The 16,371-nt window shown below is 49.2% G+C and overlaps 5 protein-coding genes across 8 annotated transcripts in view; 1 reads left to right on the top strand and 4 right to left on the bottom strand.

Annotated features, from left to right (window-relative positions):
• Window positions 1-1,939, bottom strand: part of ugcg (UDP-glucose ceramide glucosyltransferase) — a 7,599-nt gene extending 5,660 nt beyond the window's left edge. For both annotated transcript variants that reach the window (XM_008305468.1, XM_008305469.1), the window contains exon 1: window positions 1,571-1,939. In XM_008305468.1, the coding sequence (XP_008303690.1) occupies window positions 1,571-1,668 (98 nt within the window). In that variant the 5' untranslated portion in view covers window positions 1,669-1,939. The remainder of the gene's footprint in view (window positions 1-1,570) is intronic.
• Window positions 1,940-4,067: 2,128 nt separating this feature from the next.
• On the bottom strand, window positions 4,068-5,284 carry LOC103375245 (molybdopterin synthase catalytic subunit). The gene is made up of 4 exons (XM_008305466.1): window positions 5,173-5,284; window positions 4,845-5,001; window positions 4,243-4,366; window positions 4,068-4,172 (listed from the first exon to the last, which is right to left on the bottom strand). Exons 1-4 carry the CDS (start codon window positions 5,282-5,284, stop codon window positions 4,083-4,085), a joined length of 483 nt encoding a protein of 160 aa, XP_008303688.1. The 3' UTR covers window positions 4,068-4,082.
• Window positions 5,285-5,365: 81 nt separating this feature from the next.
• Window positions 5,366-6,698, bottom strand: mocs2 (molybdenum cofactor synthesis 2). The gene is made up of 3 exons (XM_008305465.1): window positions 6,637-6,698; window positions 5,807-5,931; window positions 5,366-5,492 (listed from the first exon to the last, which is right to left on the bottom strand). The coding sequence occupies exons 1-3, from the start codon at window positions 6,646-6,648 to the stop codon at window positions 5,366-5,368; spliced, it is 264 nt and encodes an 87-aa protein (XP_008303687.1). The 5' UTR covers window positions 6,649-6,698.
• Window positions 6,699-8,357: 1,659 nt separating this feature from the next.
• ufc1 (ubiquitin-fold modifier conjugating enzyme 1) lies at window positions 8,358-9,967 on the top strand. Its single transcript, XM_008305460.1, has one exon. It carries the CDS (start codon window positions 8,747-8,749, stop codon window positions 9,497-9,499), a length of 753 nt encoding a protein of 250 aa, XP_008303682.1. The 5' UTR covers window positions 8,358-8,746; the 3' UTR covers window positions 9,500-9,967.
• fktn (fukutin) lies at window positions 9,907-14,865 on the bottom strand. Of its 3 annotated transcripts, none has more exons than XM_008305461.1 (10): window positions 14,606-14,865; window positions 14,079-14,138; window positions 13,214-13,414; window positions 12,979-13,125; window positions 12,198-12,364; window positions 11,486-11,618; window positions 11,253-11,382; window positions 10,751-10,884; window positions 10,351-10,475; window positions 9,907-10,216 (listed from the first exon to the last, which is right to left on the bottom strand). In XM_008305461.1, exons 1-10 carry the CDS (start codon window positions 14,705-14,707, stop codon window positions 10,003-10,005), a joined length of 1,413 nt encoding a protein of 470 aa, XP_008303683.1. In that variant the 5' UTR covers window positions 14,708-14,865; the 3' UTR covers window positions 9,907-10,002. The 3 variants fall into 3 exon arrangements, with proteins under 3 accessions (XP_008303683.1, XP_008303684.1, XP_008303685.1); XM_008305462.1 differs by having other exon boundaries at window positions 13,214-13,411; XM_008305463.1 differs by having other exon boundaries at window positions 12,198-12,328; window positions 14,606-14,864.
• Between the last annotated feature and the right edge of the window lie 1,506 nt (window positions 14,866-16,371).

The following is a 16,371-nucleotide window of genomic DNA, read 5'->3' as shown; positions in this document are numbered from 1 at the left end:
ACAGACAGTCAGACAGACAGACAGATGTTTTCTATCTGAATGTTGCAGCTGTTTCATCGTCTGTCGTCACTCACAGTATCCCACCATGCACTGGGACAGTAGCATCACTCATCAGCGACATGTCCCATCATGCATTGTGTCGCAGGGGAACAGCAGACGGAGAGAACCAGATAACAACAGACTTCTGTCTGACACTAAGCCGCGCTGAGGCCAGTTTTCTACCAGTGGTGGGAAACGTCTAGAACAAGTCCAATAATCGGCATCGATACGCTGAACAACACATATGACCGTCTTAGAAACACGAGGGTCATCCATCTGATGAGTTTTAACAGCAGCGACACGATTAATAGTAATCACAGGTTCTGGTTAGCATCCATGCAGTCCAGTCTACTGGATCTGGACAGGGCTGATGGAGGACACCAGCAGAGGCGCTGCAGGTCCGTTCGCTCTCCTGAAGCTTCGGCAGCTTCATATTGAAACGTTTTCTACCAACAGTGAAACTCTTCCATCATCACTGTTCAACCTGGTTCTGCCTGGACCCGGTCACGTGTCTCCTCCAGGGCTTCAAAGGAATTCTTCCATCAGATCTGCACCAGTCGGTCCCTCACAGATCTCAAAATCCCATAATCTTCTAAACCCCACAGAACGACAGAAGAGCTCTCCTGTAACGGTGGGAATGAAGGAGCCAATGAGCAGACTGACGAATGACTCTGGGGATGTTTGCTGCGCAGACTCAGTGGGTCCTGGGTCTCCCCCTTCAGCTGGAGGTCCTGTCGAGCCGGACCGCCCTCACACCTCAGCTGAGCCTCCAAACTCTCCATCTAGCTGATAAGACTCTCCGGGGAAACCCAGTTCAGTGAGACCCCGCTGTTAACCGGCTGCAGTCACTGTGATGCCACTCAGGTCGTGGACGTCGCGTCTGCGTGTTTCACGTTCACCTGAACTGATCCGGGTAAAACAGCTGCCTGTAGTTTGGGGAAATACCCTGAAATACAAGGTGCTAACAGGTTTTAGGTGGATTGAATTACTGCCGAATTAAAGGGCGACTGAAACAAAAGCACCACATTGTTGTCGATATTTTCCACCATTTGAGAATAAAAGGCCGCAGACGGAACCCGGTTAAAACGGCTGTTTTTAAAATGAAGCTCGGTGTCAACACAGCAGGATTTTGTTAGCTAATGCTAACGAGCCGTGGCAGCACAGAGTTAGAACCTTAGAAATCATCGGTACCAAGACACGGACCCCCTCACCGCATTATAAACCAATAATTATTCATATTTTCATCATGAATCATGTTGTATTAGTTTCTCAGAAGCTGCTGGGACCCGAGGGAGCGGAACTTACTGAGCTAACCGGCTAGCGGTCAACCAGGAAAACGCCCAACGGCTAACCGTCCAGACACGGAGGTTTACCGGCTGCCACACAGCCAGGAACCCGCCTGGAGGAGCCACAGACTGGGCTTCGTTGTTCTGTTTAACGCCGTCAGACACACAAACGCTGCGATGCGCACAGAAACACAGCGAAGCGTAGCTAGCCGTTAGCCGCGTTAGCTTAGCCGCGGCTCACTCACACATAGATGATGGACATGAAGTGCATCAGCCACAGAACCAGGAACAGGATGAAGCCGAACACGGCCAGTCCCTGCATGGCCAGGTCCAGCAGGGCCATGGCGGGCCGGCGGGGTCACACTGGCTCGGATGGAGTCGACCGGCTGGCCGGCAGCTTCGGAGCGGGACCAGCGACAGGGTCCGGCTCTAGGAGCGACGGGTTCGGCGTGTTCAGGCCCACGATCCGGCCTCCGGCTGACAGCGGAGGACTGCAGGAACCAGTCCGGGTCAGGAGCTCCGCTGGCGGCACTCAAAGACCAGGCTCGGCCTGGTCGTGCGGGTGTCCGGGTCGCGGTGCGAGTCTCGGGGTTTGACAGTCAGCAGACCGGCCGACGGTCAGCTGACCCACCGGAGAGACGGGGGAAGCACCGAGTGCCGCCCCCGCACCTCTTCAGAATAAAAGCTCTGCACCGCGTGTCCTTTGATGTGCTTTTACTTTGTAGAGCATGAACACTTGTTCCGGTTCTGACTGGGCTGTTTTAAACACTTGACTGTTATTGTCCGTTTTGTACGTCAGATAAAAATCAATTAAAACTGAACTGATGAACACGTTGACTGTAAAATAAACAGCAAATAACGTCCACTTAAAGAAATGTGTTTTTAAAAACACTAAATCAGTTCTTGAACAATGTGTGGACTCTGTTAAAATCAGTATTTTAATCAGCTGAAGTATTTGCCTCCGTTATTTCCCCTGTTGTTGGTTTTTACATTTAGTTTTCCGCCGTCTATTAAGTGTTTTTCTGGTTCCTTTGCTGTCAGATTTTCACCATTTCTAAAAAGGTTTTTGTTTGTTTGTTGCTCTTTTTATGATCCAGCATTGACTTTACTGTTAGTTTGAATCTACGTGCTGTCAAGTCACCTTTATTGATCTGCAGGTGTAACCAGCAGCTGCAGTGATCACACACTGGCCTGCTTCACATGGAGGCTGACGTATGGTGGTGAAGAGCACTATACACACATTATACAGTCCCATATGAATAAATAGTAAAGTTAATGATGTAGAAGACGATGTAAAGTATTGGTGTCCTTCATCTGCTAACACACTAACACAAGCTGCTGTTTCTCTCCTTTAACTTTACGACGGCTTCTTATTTCTGACCGGCTCCAGTAAACCAGTCAACACAGTGAACTGATTTAAAACAGAGCTGCTTCTCTGCTTCGTCACCACAGAACACGAGTAACTGGATCCAGCTTCAGCTCATTTAAAGACAACACTTCCTCCACAGACAGCTTAACAACTCGTCAGTTTCCTGATAAGCTGCGGGTGACTCAGTTATTCCTCATAGTTTCGTGTCATGGATCAAATCATTCTCCGTTTCATCACTGACTGATGGAGGCGTCTGAGAAGAGCTGCAGCCATCCACCGATCAGTCATCTCCTCTTCATCTCCAACTATTCTGATCCTCTATTAATCAGTCTGAGTCATTTTTAATCATATCAGTCTAAATTCTTCTTCAGTGTGAATATTTTCTGGCTTCTTTCTTCCTCTGTGACAGTTGGGGAGCAAAGCCTGATCCATATTTTCACAGAACAGCCGATCAGTTCATCCAGGAAATGATCAGAAATGACGGCAGATGTTTCGTAACAGCCTGGAGCTGATCTTCAGACTCATTGATGTTACTGAACATGAAGTCTTTGGATCCGTAACAACATTACAGGAGCTGGTTCGCCGGGTTTTGGAAAGAAAACCAGAAACAACTTCACAGGTGTGAATTTACATTTAAAGCTGAACACGCCGACTCCACTGAGTCTGACACAAAGTGAACTCAGAGAGACCAAACACAAGCGTTCTTCACCATTTAAAGGTGTTTCATCGACTAATCGATCCAGAAAACGACAGACAGTAAAACTAATCGTTACCTAGTTCTGAGTATCACTGAGGTTTTAAATGCAGTGATTCCTGTGACCAGCAGGTGGCATCATCAGAGCAGGCGACTCACCTGTGCAGGTGTTCAACAGGAAGCTGTCAGTCATGAACACCTCTGAAACCGTCACACTGCTGCCTGAGAGGAACTCCAGCTCTTGTTTTAAAGACGATAAAAAGTTTTCTGAGAACTATGAACAATGGAAAACGAGACGTGATTAATTAATCAGCTAAATGATTCTACTTTTGGGGGGTAGAACATTAAAACCTGTTTCCCAGATTATCACTTCTTCTTGAAATCTTTTTTAAAACTCAGCTGTGATGGTTCGGGTGAACTCTAATCCTACCTAAAAACCCAACTCACGTCTAAACAATGTGAACTTAAACTTTGCCACATAAACGATTGTTTTTAAAAAACTTCTGTTAAACTGACGTCACGACACAAACCTGAAATAAACTAGAAAACAACTAAAGTAAAGCTTGATGTGAAACATCAGGTTAGTTTGGATCTTCTTCAGAAGCTCCGTTAAAACGCTGAAAGCTTTCTGAACTTCAGCCACAGATGAACTCAACAGCTTCACACCACAAACACAAGCTCAGAGTTAAAACGTTTATTGGTTCTCTGGGTGCAGCTGACGGCCACTCGACCACGAACACTCGCCGTTCTCCTTCCAGCTCGCCTCCTGCGTGTCGTAAACCTCCTGTTGATCACAATCGCTGATCAATAATCGGCTGCGTCCATCAATCGATCGATTGGCTCGAGGCTCTTACCTTCTTCCAGATGGGCAGCTTGGCCTTCAGCTGGCTGATGCCGTGCTGGACCGCCTGCTGGCCGTCGCCACGGTGAGGAGACGAGATTGCCATGGCGACGCTGGCCTCGCCCACCTTCACCCACCTGAGGGGGGAGACCACAGGTGAGAAGGAGCTTCAGGTAATAAAGAAGCTGCATCTCTCAGAGGAGCCTCGTTGATCTTCTGCTTGTAGAAGAAACCTGAGAAACATCAGCTGAGTCTGTGTTCTCCACTGATGTTTCCTCATCACCTGCTGCCATGAACAATAACCTCTGATTTCCAGGAGCTTCAGTAGAAACCAGCTGCTGCAGCTCCGGAGATCTCCATCAATCCCAGTTGGACCCGTGACTGGTTCTGCTGGAACCTGCTCATGTTCTCAGCTAACGGACAACCGTGGTCCAGCTGCTCACGTTGGTTCTGATGATGACCTGAACTCTGCATAGAAAGGAGACCACAGGTTCTCTGGAGCTCTGCTACTCAGATCTCTGCAGGGTTCATCAGGTCAGCACCAGAACCTGCAGACAGGCGTCTCATCACACTGTGGACACACACCAGTCACTAGCATTAGCATTAGCGTCTCACCCCAGCCGGTGGTGGATGCAGATGTGCGTTACGGTTGGCCAGCGCGCTCTGATGTCATCACACAGCTTGGTGAACTCTGATTGGGCCATGAGCTCGTACGCCTCATATTCCAGACCAATCACCTTCCTGCCCTCCACCTGATCCTCACGAGTCGTACCTGGGCGCGCACGCACACACACACACACACACACACACACAGACTTGGACTAGATGTTTGTCTTCCTTCAGTATTTGACCTTCTGTCAGTCAGTGATGAACTCCTGTGTGTCAGGAGGAAACACGTCTGAACCTTGAATAACTCAACAGATGCATAAATGATGAGTCAAACCTATAAAAACTGAAATGGCTCCACAGGAAGCGCTGCTGACGGCGTCCACCACTTCCTGGACGGACAGCCTATCACGGCTCAGCTTGAAGACGTCTCTCGGCTCCTCCGACATCTGAACAGAAAAACACGTCTGTCTGAGAACGAGTCGAGCCTCTTATTGATCTGTGATCGATCAGAAGCCATCGATTACCGTTTATCCTCCGCTTAGCGGCGGCACCACGGCGACCTCGTCTCCGTCCGCCAGAGTCACCACCTGGTCGCCGACGGCAACGTACTGCTGACGCACCGCCAAGATCACGTGATGCTGCAGCGCCGCCAACCTGAGACACGAACAGCACTCTGAGCACGTGTTCATCACGTCTGAACTTCTGTTTGGTGACGTGTTTCCATGTTTTGAGGAGGTTCTCTAATGTTCTGTGATGTGCTTTTGCGACATGGATTGGTATGTTTTTCTGATGTTCTTCTGACGTTGTGTGATGGTTTCCGTGCTCTCGTCACATGTTGTAACGTGTTTCGTGTACGTCTGAGCAGGATTTGACATGTTTCATGATGCGTTGTGCAACACCTTGTCCTGATGACGTTTTTCTGACGCTGTGTGACTTTTTTTTTGCGACATCTTTATTTGCGTTTGTACCTCGGGTGTCGCCGTAGCAACAGCGTCCAGAGGTCGCGGCTGCTGATTGGTGTCGGGACGTCAGGAAGCTCCTCCTCCTTCAGCCCGGTCAGCTCCACGCTCTGAGCGAAGTACAGCACGAGCACCTGAGGAGGAAAACCCTTTCACAATAAAACGCCCCTTTAAAGACGTCCGCTGAGGATGAAAACTTTAAAAACTTTCTACGTCTGGTTTCAGTCGCATGTAACAGTAACGGAGGCAGAACCGAACCCCGAGACTAAATAAGCTCCAGTTATTCAGCCTTTTCCTGGTTGTGGCTTCAGATCGGTTCGGATCAGATCAGATCAGATCAGGTCGGATCTGATCGGATCGGATCAGACTCTCTGAGGTCATAACAACAGAACGACTTCACGGAACCAGAACACAGAAAAAAAAGAGCAGTTCTTATAAAACTGGATCAATCTGAGTAGTGAGAAGAACACGAACCCAGTTCTGTCTCTGAACTGATCAACTCGTATGAGTCTATTGATCGATTTATTGAACCTCCTCGTGCGGCTCACGAGGTTCAGTGTTTCCGGTCGGCCGGTCCCGGGTCCCGGGTCCCGGGTCCAGGCTCCAGGCTCCAGGCTCCAGGCTCCGGCCGGCCGGTCCCAGACCAGCTACTGGAGACACGAGACCGGCTCCAGCTTTCTGCCGACAGCGACCCAGGAGTGACTGTTCTGTCGGACCGAGCCCGTCCGCAGCTCGGCGGCTCCTCATCACCTGCCGCTGCTGTTACCTGTACAGGTGTGTTTAGACACCGGGAGCTGAAACAAGACGCAGGTGAACCGAACAGGTTTCAGGAGACTCACCTGCGCAGTCATGAAGACCCGACTGTTTACCGCAGACCGGCGCTTCCTGCTGCGCCCTGATTGGCTCCCGCTTCTTCTTCTGCGGGTTTTATTGCTGTCGAACAGCAGCGCCTCCTGCTGGACGGAAACAGGAAGTGAGTCAATAAAGCAGAAGAGATGAGCTGAATGACTGTCAGTAGATCAGGTCATCACATGATGACATGTGATACTGACGTGATGAGCTTCTCGCGGACTGGACTTTTCATTTATGGCCTTTATTCCGTGGAGACAGGACTGAGGAGCAGAGGGCATGTGGGTCAGCCTGCTCCACATGTGTACTGCTTCAGAACTGTTCTAGACTTCATCATCCTTTTGTCTTCTGTGAGAGCCGTGCAGCTCCTCACCTGTCCGTGTTCACCTGTTGCTAGCTCTGCTGACCCTGGTGGGCTTCAGCAGACGGCTGATGTGTTGAAGCGGCTTCAGAGTTCTGCTGTCTGAGGCCCAGTCACATCAACCACTGAAACACCAGAACCACCACGAGTCTGTCTGCAGGCCTCAGATCTCCTCTGTTGTCCAAATATTATCTGATTCTGGGTCAGAACCAGCAGGAGTATTTCCATCCATCATCTTTGATTTCAAGGTTCTTTTACTAGTTTTTAAATGTCTTAACGGCCTTGTGCCGCCTTATTTATCTGACCTGCTTTTACCGTATCGACCCTCGTGGATCCTGAGGTCCTCTGGCAACAGCCTTCTATCCGTTCCAGTAGCCAGAACCAGAACCAGAACCCACAGTGAGGTGGCATTCAGCCACTACGGCCCCACCTGTGGAGCAGCCTGCTGGAGAGCCTCAGGACTGCAGAGACTGTGGATGTTTTTAGAAGAAGGTTAAAGACGCACCTTTTTAATCAGGCTTTTAATTGAACTTTTAAATTCTTTTTACATTCTCATCATGCATTTATTTATTTATTTATTTATTTATTATCTTATGTATTTACTCTTTTAACTTTCATCTTATCTTACATCGGGCCTTTTATTCTTTAAAGTTGTTAGTTTTTAGCTCCAGTGTTTCCTGAGGGGGGTCCTCCACACTGGCGCTGGGTCCGGTCTGCTGATGGGGGTTCTGTCTGCGGGTCCCTTTGGCCCGGCTGGTTGGGGGGCTCTCCACCTCGGTGTGGGGATCCCCCTGTCTGCCAGGTCGGGGGTCCAGGTGCCGGCACCCGCAGTGGTCATGGTCTGCGAGTCCCCCCAGTGTGGACGCCCCAATGGGAGCGTTTCCCACAATCCTCAGAGCCATGCCTCCCTATGGTCAGTGGTGAGAGAGAGAGAGAGAGTGTGTGTGTGTGTGTGTGTGTGTGTGTGTGTGTGTGTGGAGGGATTTCCTTGATCATTTTTTTAAATGCTGTAAAGCATTTTGTGTTGCCGTAGTGTTTGAGAAGTGCTTTAAAAACAAAATTTGATTTGATTTGATTTGATCTCTACACCTTAATCCTCACCAGGGTCATGGGGGGCGGAGTCTATCCCAGCTGACTCAGGGTGAAGGCAGGTTCACCTGGACAGGTAACCAGTCTATCACAGGGCTACACTTAGAGACAGACAACCAAGCACACTCACATTCACACCTACGGACAATTTACAATCACCAATTAACCTCAGCATGTTTCTGGACTGTGGGAGGAAGCCGGAGAACCCGGAGAGAACCCACGCTGCACGGGGAGAACATGGAGACTCCACGCAGAAAGATCCCGGGTGTCCTCACCGGGACGTGAACCGGCGACCTTCTAGCTGTGAGGCCACGGTTCTACCTACTTGAGCCCAAAGTTATAAACTTCTTCAGAAACGTGTTGGATCTGTACTGATTATGAGCATTAATGGGATTTCTCTCTTGCCTCCTCTTCTCAAGTCCACCACAATATGCTGTTATCTTCTTGGATCCGTTTGGCCCTCGGTCCAGTGAAGGCTCCTCATTTCATCTAATGTGGATTTGAAAGTTATAGATGCAGCTTTATGAGTCTAACATGGGTCCTGTCCAGTTTAGCTTCTTGTTCTCTGAGGACTTCTTCTTTCCTCTCCGTGGCGTGATGACATCTGTCTGACCTTAACTCTGAAGGACTCCAGCTGCTGTTTGTCTTTCATGTCTGATGTCCATCATTCAGTCTTTGACAGCGTCCATTCTGACCACGTTTTAACAAATGAGCATTCTGTAGCTTTTACTTTGAAAACCCGGTGCAGGAAGTGTTCGCTGCTGACTGAACAGCTTCCTGTTGGCGTGAGCCCGGAAGTCCACGTCACTCTCGGGACGGAGAGATCAGAACCGGACCGGCTCCGACAGAACTCCGGCTTGACGGTTTACCTTCGTGATTCTCGACCCAACATGGCGGACGAGGCCACGCGCAGGGCCGTGTCGCAGATCCCGATGCTGAAGACGCACGCGGGGCCGCGGGACCGCGCGCTGTGGCCGCAGCGGCTGAAGGAGGAGTACCAGGCGCTGATCCGGTTCGTGGAGCAGAACAAGGCGGCGGACAACGACTGGTTCCGCCTCGAGTCCAACGCGGACGGCACGCGCTGGACCGGCACCTGCTGGTTCGTGCACGAGCTGCTGCGCTACGAGTTCCGGCTGGAGTTCGACATCCCGGTGACGTACCCGGACACGGCGCCCGAGGTGGCGGTACCGGAGCTGGACGGGAAGACCGCCAAGATGTACCGGGGCGGCAGGATCTGCCTCACCGACCACTTCGCGCCGCTCTGGGCCCGGAACGCGCCGCGGTTCGGCCTGGCGCACCTCATGGCGCTCGGACTCGGACCGTGGCTCGCCGTGGAGGTACCGGACCTGATCGGTAAGGGGCTCGTGGTGCACAAGGAGCGGCCGCGCGAGGCGGCTGAGTGACGTCACTGAACCGAACACCTGGACACCGGAACCGGAGCTTTAAGAAGAATCAGTAAGGTCATTTAACATTTGGACTCTGAAGATGAAGGAGGTGGAACATCTGGGCTGGTGCTGGTTCTGTGTTGAGCTCAGGGAGGAACACGTGACCCACATGACTGATGAGAGGACACGTGTTCGGTCCAAACGTCACTGTGAAGATGGAACCTGAACTTTCAGCAGGTTGACTTCTGTAAGAAGGAAGCTGATGAAGTCCAGCTGGTTCTGCATGTGTTGGTTCAGCAGCTGGTGTCTGATGATGTTTAGATGATTACAGATGTTCTGTTGAGGACAAATAAAGACAGACTGTGGCTCAGCTCCTCTTTCATTGGTCACTGACATGAACATGTGTTAGTAATGAGGCAGGTGTGTTCAGCTCAGACTTTATTGGTTCTGCTGCAGCTCAGACACAATAAAAACAGTAAAAACGAATCATCACGCTTGTTCCTTCGTGGCTCCGCCTCCTCTCAGTAAACTTGGATAAGCTCCGCCCATTCATCCACAGGCCACACCCCATTTTCCTGCACGTTGCTAGGCGACGACTTCCAGTCCCAGCTCCTCACCGGGACACTCCAGGTGGCGCCGTAGTTCGCCGTCACGTAGTCGAGCGTCTCACAGGGAACGCGAACTTTCAGCTCGAGAAGCTCCGCCCAGCAGAGCGAGAAACGCGGGAAGATGTACCTGAAAGCAAAAGATTGACAGCAAAAGGCAGAAAACTTTATGTCCAAGTGAAAGCTGTCCAAAGCAGATGCACGACCCCCAAACTACTGACGCCTTCACTGTAGAAATAAATGAGCTGAAATAATAAAACTTACTTGAACTTTCTGCCGCTCTTCGCCTGCGTCCCTCCGTTCCAGAAGACGTCTCCGTCCTCGTAGAAGAAGAAAATGTCCAGTTTGACGCTGTTGCTCTGAAATGAAAGTTCCAGACTGTCCTCGACCTGCACTTCAAAATAAAAGACATACCATCAAAATAAAACACATCAGCTTCAACATAAAGTGATCAAGCCTCCAATTTCAAAATAAAACATCAGTTTCATTGTATAATACATATTCATTCAAAAATAGAATGAAAAGTTACTCAGAATAAAGCATATAGTGTTAATGAAATACTACGAGTAAAAGTGAAGAAGAAAAATATTCCTGTAATTAAATTCATTAAAAGTTTATCCTATAGGTTGTGAGAAACTAGAAAAAAAGGAAATCAAGTTTTGACCTTCCCAAACTTGTGCTTGAGTGACAGGCCGGCGTCTCTGAACGCCGTGATGATGTCTGGCCTGAAGTCTGAGATGAAAATCCCGATATCAACGTCACGGCTGTACGAGATAATACTGCACTGCCTGAACCAGCCTGCAGGGGGCGAGAGACACCCACACAGGCAGAGACACAAAGAGAGACAGAGAGAGCTTAGCATGTTATATAACATTAAAACTGGGATGTTAGCATGTTATATAACGTTACCCTGGGATATTAGCATGTCAATGTTACACTGGCATATTAGCATGTTAACATGTCAACGTTACACTGGCATGTTAGCATGTCATAACATTACACTGGGATATTAGCATGTCAATGTTACACTGGCATATTAGCATGTTAACATGTCAACGTTACACTGGCATGTTAGCATGTCATAATGTTACACTGGGATGTTAGCATGTCATAATGTAACACTGGGATATTAGCATGTCATATGTGTTGTACTGTTAGCATGTTACCCAGACAGGTGCCACTGCTGAGCCAGAACGGGATTTCGAGGCGAGCGAGTGTTTGAGCAGCTAAGTGAAGCAACGACTTCGCTTTCCTCCTGAATTCCACGGCAGCTGCAGACGAGTCGTCAGGGTAGAGCTGCATTCACACAGAGTGGAGGGAGAAAAGTACACGGCTCGTTTTTAGGATTCTTTCCTTCCTTTACCTTGAAACTGTTTTTTATTCTCATGTTTGGTCAGACCTGCAGGAAGTTGCGGGCGTCACGGTAACGGCACTCCAGGAAGTGGGCGTGGCGCTGCTGGTGTAGGAAGCGGGTGAGGTTCAGTGGGATTCGAACATCGAGGCCATCAAGGACCGTGAGGATCAGCTCCGGCCTGCAGGGGGCGACACACAGTTCAATGACACCACAGAGTGTGTAAAGATGGCCGTCACCACGGTGACAGCATCAATCGGTTTGTGTATGACTGTTTAAATTTAGAATTTGGCCGTGGGTTTGACTGTGGTTGCATGTGAAGGATCTGACTGAGAACTCAAGAACACTACATACAGTAGCAACCTGTCAGTCACACTGTAGCTCCGCCCCCAAACATTCTACTGTCTATTGTCCTCGAAACGGGACAATAATTTCCTGAATGAGCATCACGTTGTGTTGAAGGACACATGTACGCAGCGACTGAGACCAAAAAACTCAGTGGCTGAGTACAGGCCCAATGAGAAGGAAACCCTTCTCTCATCTATACAAACACACTTCCTGTTGCAGCCTGAGGCGCCCCCTGCTGGCTGTTAGACAGAATGCAGGTCAGTTCAGCTTATGGTCATTCAGATGTGAAAAACCCTCATTTTTATATTCTGTGTCCTGTTTTTTTCTTTTTACAAACCTAAGGTGGTATGACAGGATACTGTCACATGACGCCACAGACATGCATCATGTGACATGAACATGTATGTCGAACCTGTCGTAAGCTCCAGCGTGGCGTCCGTAGTCCAGCAGCTTGAAGGGAGCGAAGCTTCGGTCCACGTTGGCTTTAAGGCGTAAGGCTCCGTGCCACAGGTAGTTCCCGCTGCGCTCGTACAGGAACACCACCTGGACCAGAGACATCCAGGACAGCAGTAGAGCAACCTGCACACACGCCAACAGGAAACACCTGGACACAAAACCCTGCTGTGGCGCCACCTGGCCATCAGGTGGCTGCTGGGAGCGTCTGACTGGTTGCTGCTCGGCATCGGCTGATTATTGGATCTAGATTCAGAAAAATGCTGAATATTGGGATCATAAGTTTTGTTTCCAGTAAATAAGTTATGTAAAAATGAGCGAGTTTGCCTCTAAACATAAGTAAAGGACACATTTAACCAAAGCTTTGCGTTGAGTTTGTTACATGCTGACACCAAGAAATGCATTTTTAATGCAAATACACATCAGTTCTGAATATGGATTATCAGGCTCCTTCATTACTACCTTCCTACTAAAATAACCTCATCAGTCGTCTCCTCGCTGCTACAGAACGAATGCAGATGCTGTCAGACTGGTGCGCTATACGCGACAATGTGGCTGATCAGCTGGCTTCAACAGCAACTACCAAAAACATAGAAACCAATCAGGCAGAAGATGAAGGACCTGCTGCACACCTGCTGCACACCTGGATGTTCGACAGGCTCTAAACCATCCCCTGGGTCCAGAGACTGTCACCTGTCTGCAGGTGTTTCCGAGTCACCCTGCTCTCTGGCCCCACCCACCTGGATGATGTAACTATGGAGGCGCAGCAGGAAGTGCAGAGGGATCTCCTCTCCTGATAGGGTGTCCAGACTGGCCAGTCGCGGGTCCTCCCCTCGCAGCTCCAGCAGCTCGAAGCCTTTCTGCTCAGCAGCCAATAAGAAGCCAGGCTGAAAGAAACAAACAACATTCACCTGGAAAAAATGCAACCTTACAGAATTTACCACAGATTCAGTATGAAAGCTGTCTGTGACTCACGTCGTACTTCCACAGGTTGGCGTGCAGAGCAAAGGATGTGATTGGCCGGCCGGTGCACAGAAAGCTGCAGTGCGGCTCACGCACCAGCCAGTCGCGCTGCCGCAAAGCATCCTGGGAGAGCAGGGAGAGCGCGGCAGTATCGGCGAGGAACAGTGGCAGCTTGAAATGCTGCGCTAACGCCAGAAACTTCTTCAACGTCTGCTGCAGAGACAAACAGCGGCACAGTTACCATGGTGACAGACAGCTGGAAATGCTCAAATAAACACCTGATTGGGCTGGCTCATGGTGATGCTAACTGGCTAACAGTGATGTTACGCATGCAGGCTAACAGTGATGCTAACAGGCTAATTGTAATGATATCAGGAATGCTAACAGTAATGCTAACAGGCTTGCTACCATTCATGGCATTATTTGCTTATGTTGTGATGGTGTTTTTTCCTGAGGGCTGAACTACGAAGCCAGTTCAACAGATCCAGACTTTCTTTGAGTAGTCGGATCCACATGAACTAAAGCTCCAGCCAGAGATTACAGCTCATTAACAATAGTCAGGAAACGACCTGGTTAAAGGGAGACGCTCCTTCAGCCGATTTAATCTGAAACTCTGAACATAACCTGACCAGGTTAGCTCCACAGCATCAGTTACCATGGAGACCTAGCTCCACAGCATCAGTTACCATGGAGACCTAGCTCCACTGGTCTCAGGTCGTAGTTCAGCTCTCCGAGCTGACCAGTCGGGTCTACTCAGGAGTTTTCTAGTTTCAGTGCTACTACTGTTGAATATTTTCACATTTCAGTTGGCAATCAAATAAGGTTATAAAAACAAGCACTGCGGCTAACAGCAGTGCTAACGTTAGCGCTGACTCACCCATTGGACGTGGCTGGCGCTCAGGTGGCCTGCTGGGTTCAGGATGTGAGGACCGGGCTGCTGCAGAGGAAACAGCAGACGTTTCAAAGCTTTAGCTGATCTGAAACATGGAGACACCCTGATGGCTGTACAACAGTTTGACAGATGTGTCATGGAAACCTGCTCCACAGAACCTCCTGCAGACTAAAACTGAGAATCAGATATCGCCAGTAGAAGAACTGCTGAAGGGAACATTTAACTCTCAGACTGAACTCAGTACAGAACCTCCTCCAGACCAGCACCAGTTACCGTGGTGACCCAGCTGTGCAGCACCAGTTACCGTGGTGACCCAGCTGTGCAGCACCAGTTACCGTGGTGACCCAGCTGTGCAGCACCAGCTACCATAGTGATCAGCAGGTTAGGCAGAGCCTTGTCTGTAAAGATTCCTGCTGCTGGTTTCTGCTCAAACTTCAGGCTTCTCACTGCGCAGCCTCACTGTTGTTGTTGTTGTTGTTTACAGTCCCGCTGCACTGTGACGTGTGTCTCACCTTGCTGACGTATTTGCGGTAGTAGTACAGCTGGAACAGCAGGAACACGGAGCTGCTGACGATCAGCAGCGACAGCACGGCCGTCCGGTTCACGCGAGGCATCCGGTTACCGGGCCCGGGAACGCGCAGCTCATGACGTCTGAACGGAGCTCAGTGCACGAGACGGCGGCCCTCAGTAACCCTCAGAACAGACAGAAAAACCGCGAACCGAAACCCACCGACCTGCACGGGACAGTCGCCATCTTTAAACAGCCTCCTGCTGCTTCTTCTGCTTCCTCTGCTTCTGCCGGTGCATCTCTAGCGCCACCAGCCGGCTGGAGTTCAGTTCAGACTGAATTTAGATGAAGCTAGTTTATCCATCTATTAATTCACATCCTCTCTATTGAACCGGTTCGTCTGAGATCGTGACATGTGACGACGTTGAGCTGATTGAAGCGCAGAAAGCACCTCTGCTGGATGCTGGATGCTGGATGCTGGATGCTGTCATTCAAACGGACAGAATGCTCAGAGGTTGTGGAGGAGCTGCTGTTCAGTCTCTGGTGTGTTAGAGCAGTGAATGGATGATGCCACTGTAACAGGCCAGGACGCCTCTCCTCATGTCTGACAAGGAATCAATGCTCAAAAATAAAAGATATATTTATTGTCCTTGTCATTACTTTCAAAAGTCAAATATCCGAATCCTCAACATGTCAGAGCGCGCTCACTGAGGAGACAAATGGCAGACTGGTCCTCTGGGCAGCAGAAGCTTCAGCAGTACGTCTAAATGTCTGATGTCAATGCAAAGTCTGGAAAAAATAAATGTTTTTAACGTTGTTTTTAAGGTCAAACCAGCCACCCACACTGTAAGCTGTCCATAAAGCAGTACAGATAATACCACAGCGCCACCAAGTGACAGAACAGCAGAACCCAATGAGGATGTTACTCAAACAAATCTAACACCAGTGATTTCAGCAGCTTTCTGCTTCACTTTCAGCTCAGATTGGTCATCTTACTTCCCTTCACTGTTGCTGCAGATGCTGTTTCTCTATTGAATTTACATTTAATCATCATGAGAACTTTTGACGGTGTTGTCCAGTTTTACAGTATTGTCTGATTTGACAAACTCCAGAACAGCTGATCAGTGTTCAGCCTGTACAGGCGCAAGCACCATGGCAACGGGAAACCAAAGGGTCGCCATGGCAACGGGAAACTAAAGCGCTGAACCTCCATTTGAATCCAGTGTAGAAATGTGAACGCACACGCGATCTGGAGAGAAGCGTCGGACTTCATTCCCTTCATGGACGATCAGGTGCTGAATGTGTCTGAATCTTGTGCATCACATACTTCAGCTGACTGACCTACGTCCTGATGGAGACCACACAGCAGCTCAAGACGGGCACATTGATCACACATCTGTTGAGTCACAGCCCTCTAACTCAAAATGAATGAGGATTCATTTTGCATTTGTTTTATTGTAAAAATCTCAGCGAGCAGCATGAATGTCTGTATGGAATATTGTTTTATATACATACAGCGCCTCTACTGAACCGTTTTCAGTGATTCACATCAGTGTTCCCGTCATGTTGCTGTTTTGTTGTCATTTATAATGTTGACATCAGCTTCTCTTCTTTAATTTCTCTGCTTTTTACAATAAAATGTAAGATGTTCTGACAGCAGTGTCTGAAGAAGAGTCCTTTTCTTGTCTGCATGTGTAATGAAGAGGTTACTGTTCACAGATCTGTTTCTGGTTTTAAACAAATCTGTTAAATATTCAGAATACAAACTGT

Source organism: Stegastes partitus, unplaced genomic scaffold, assembly GCF_000690725.1.
Source record: "Stegastes partitus isolate 25-593 unplaced genomic scaffold, Stegastes_partitus-1.0.2 Scaffold2517, whole genome shotgun sequence".
Taxonomy (NCBI): Eukaryota; Metazoa; Chordata; class Actinopteri; family Pomacentridae; genus Stegastes; species Stegastes partitus.
The sequence above is the reverse complement of the archived record's forward strand: the minus strand, read 5'-3'. Positions and strand labels throughout refer to the sequence as shown.

Coding starts and splice junctions, on each gene's coding strand:
- LOC103375245 (XM_008305466.1), bottom strand. CDS start 5,284: ATGTCGGAGGAGCCGAGAGACGTCTTCAAGCTGAGCCGTGATAGGCTG. Junction 5,002..5,172: donor AGCCATTTCAGTTTTTATAG/GTTTGACTCATC, acceptor GTGCGCGCCCAG/GTACGACTCGTGAGGATCAG. Junction 4,367..4,844: donor TGCATCCACCACCGGCTGGG/GTGAGACGCTAA, acceptor CTCCCCCCTCAG/GTGGGTGAAGGTGGGCGAGG.
- mocs2 (XM_008305465.1), bottom strand. Junction 5,493..5,806: donor TTGCTACGGCGACACCCGAG/GTACAAACGCAA, acceptor TTCGTGTCTCAG/GTTGGCGGCGCTGCAGCATC.
- ufc1 (XM_008305460.1), top strand. CDS start 8,747: ATGTCTGATGTCCATCATTCAGTCTTTGACAGCGTCCATTCTGACCAC.
- fktn (XM_008305461.1), bottom strand. CDS start 14,707: ATGCCTCGCGTGAACCGGACGGCCGTGCTGTCGCTGCTGATCGTCAGC. Junction 13,415..14,078: donor GCGCCAGCCACGTCCAATGG/GTGAGTCAGCGC, acceptor TTGTCTCTGCAG/CAGACGTTGAAGAAGTTTCT. Junction 10,476..10,750: donor TCAAGCACAAGTTTGGGAAG/GTCAAAACTTGA, acceptor TTTGAAGTGCAG/GTCGAGGACAGTCTGGAACT.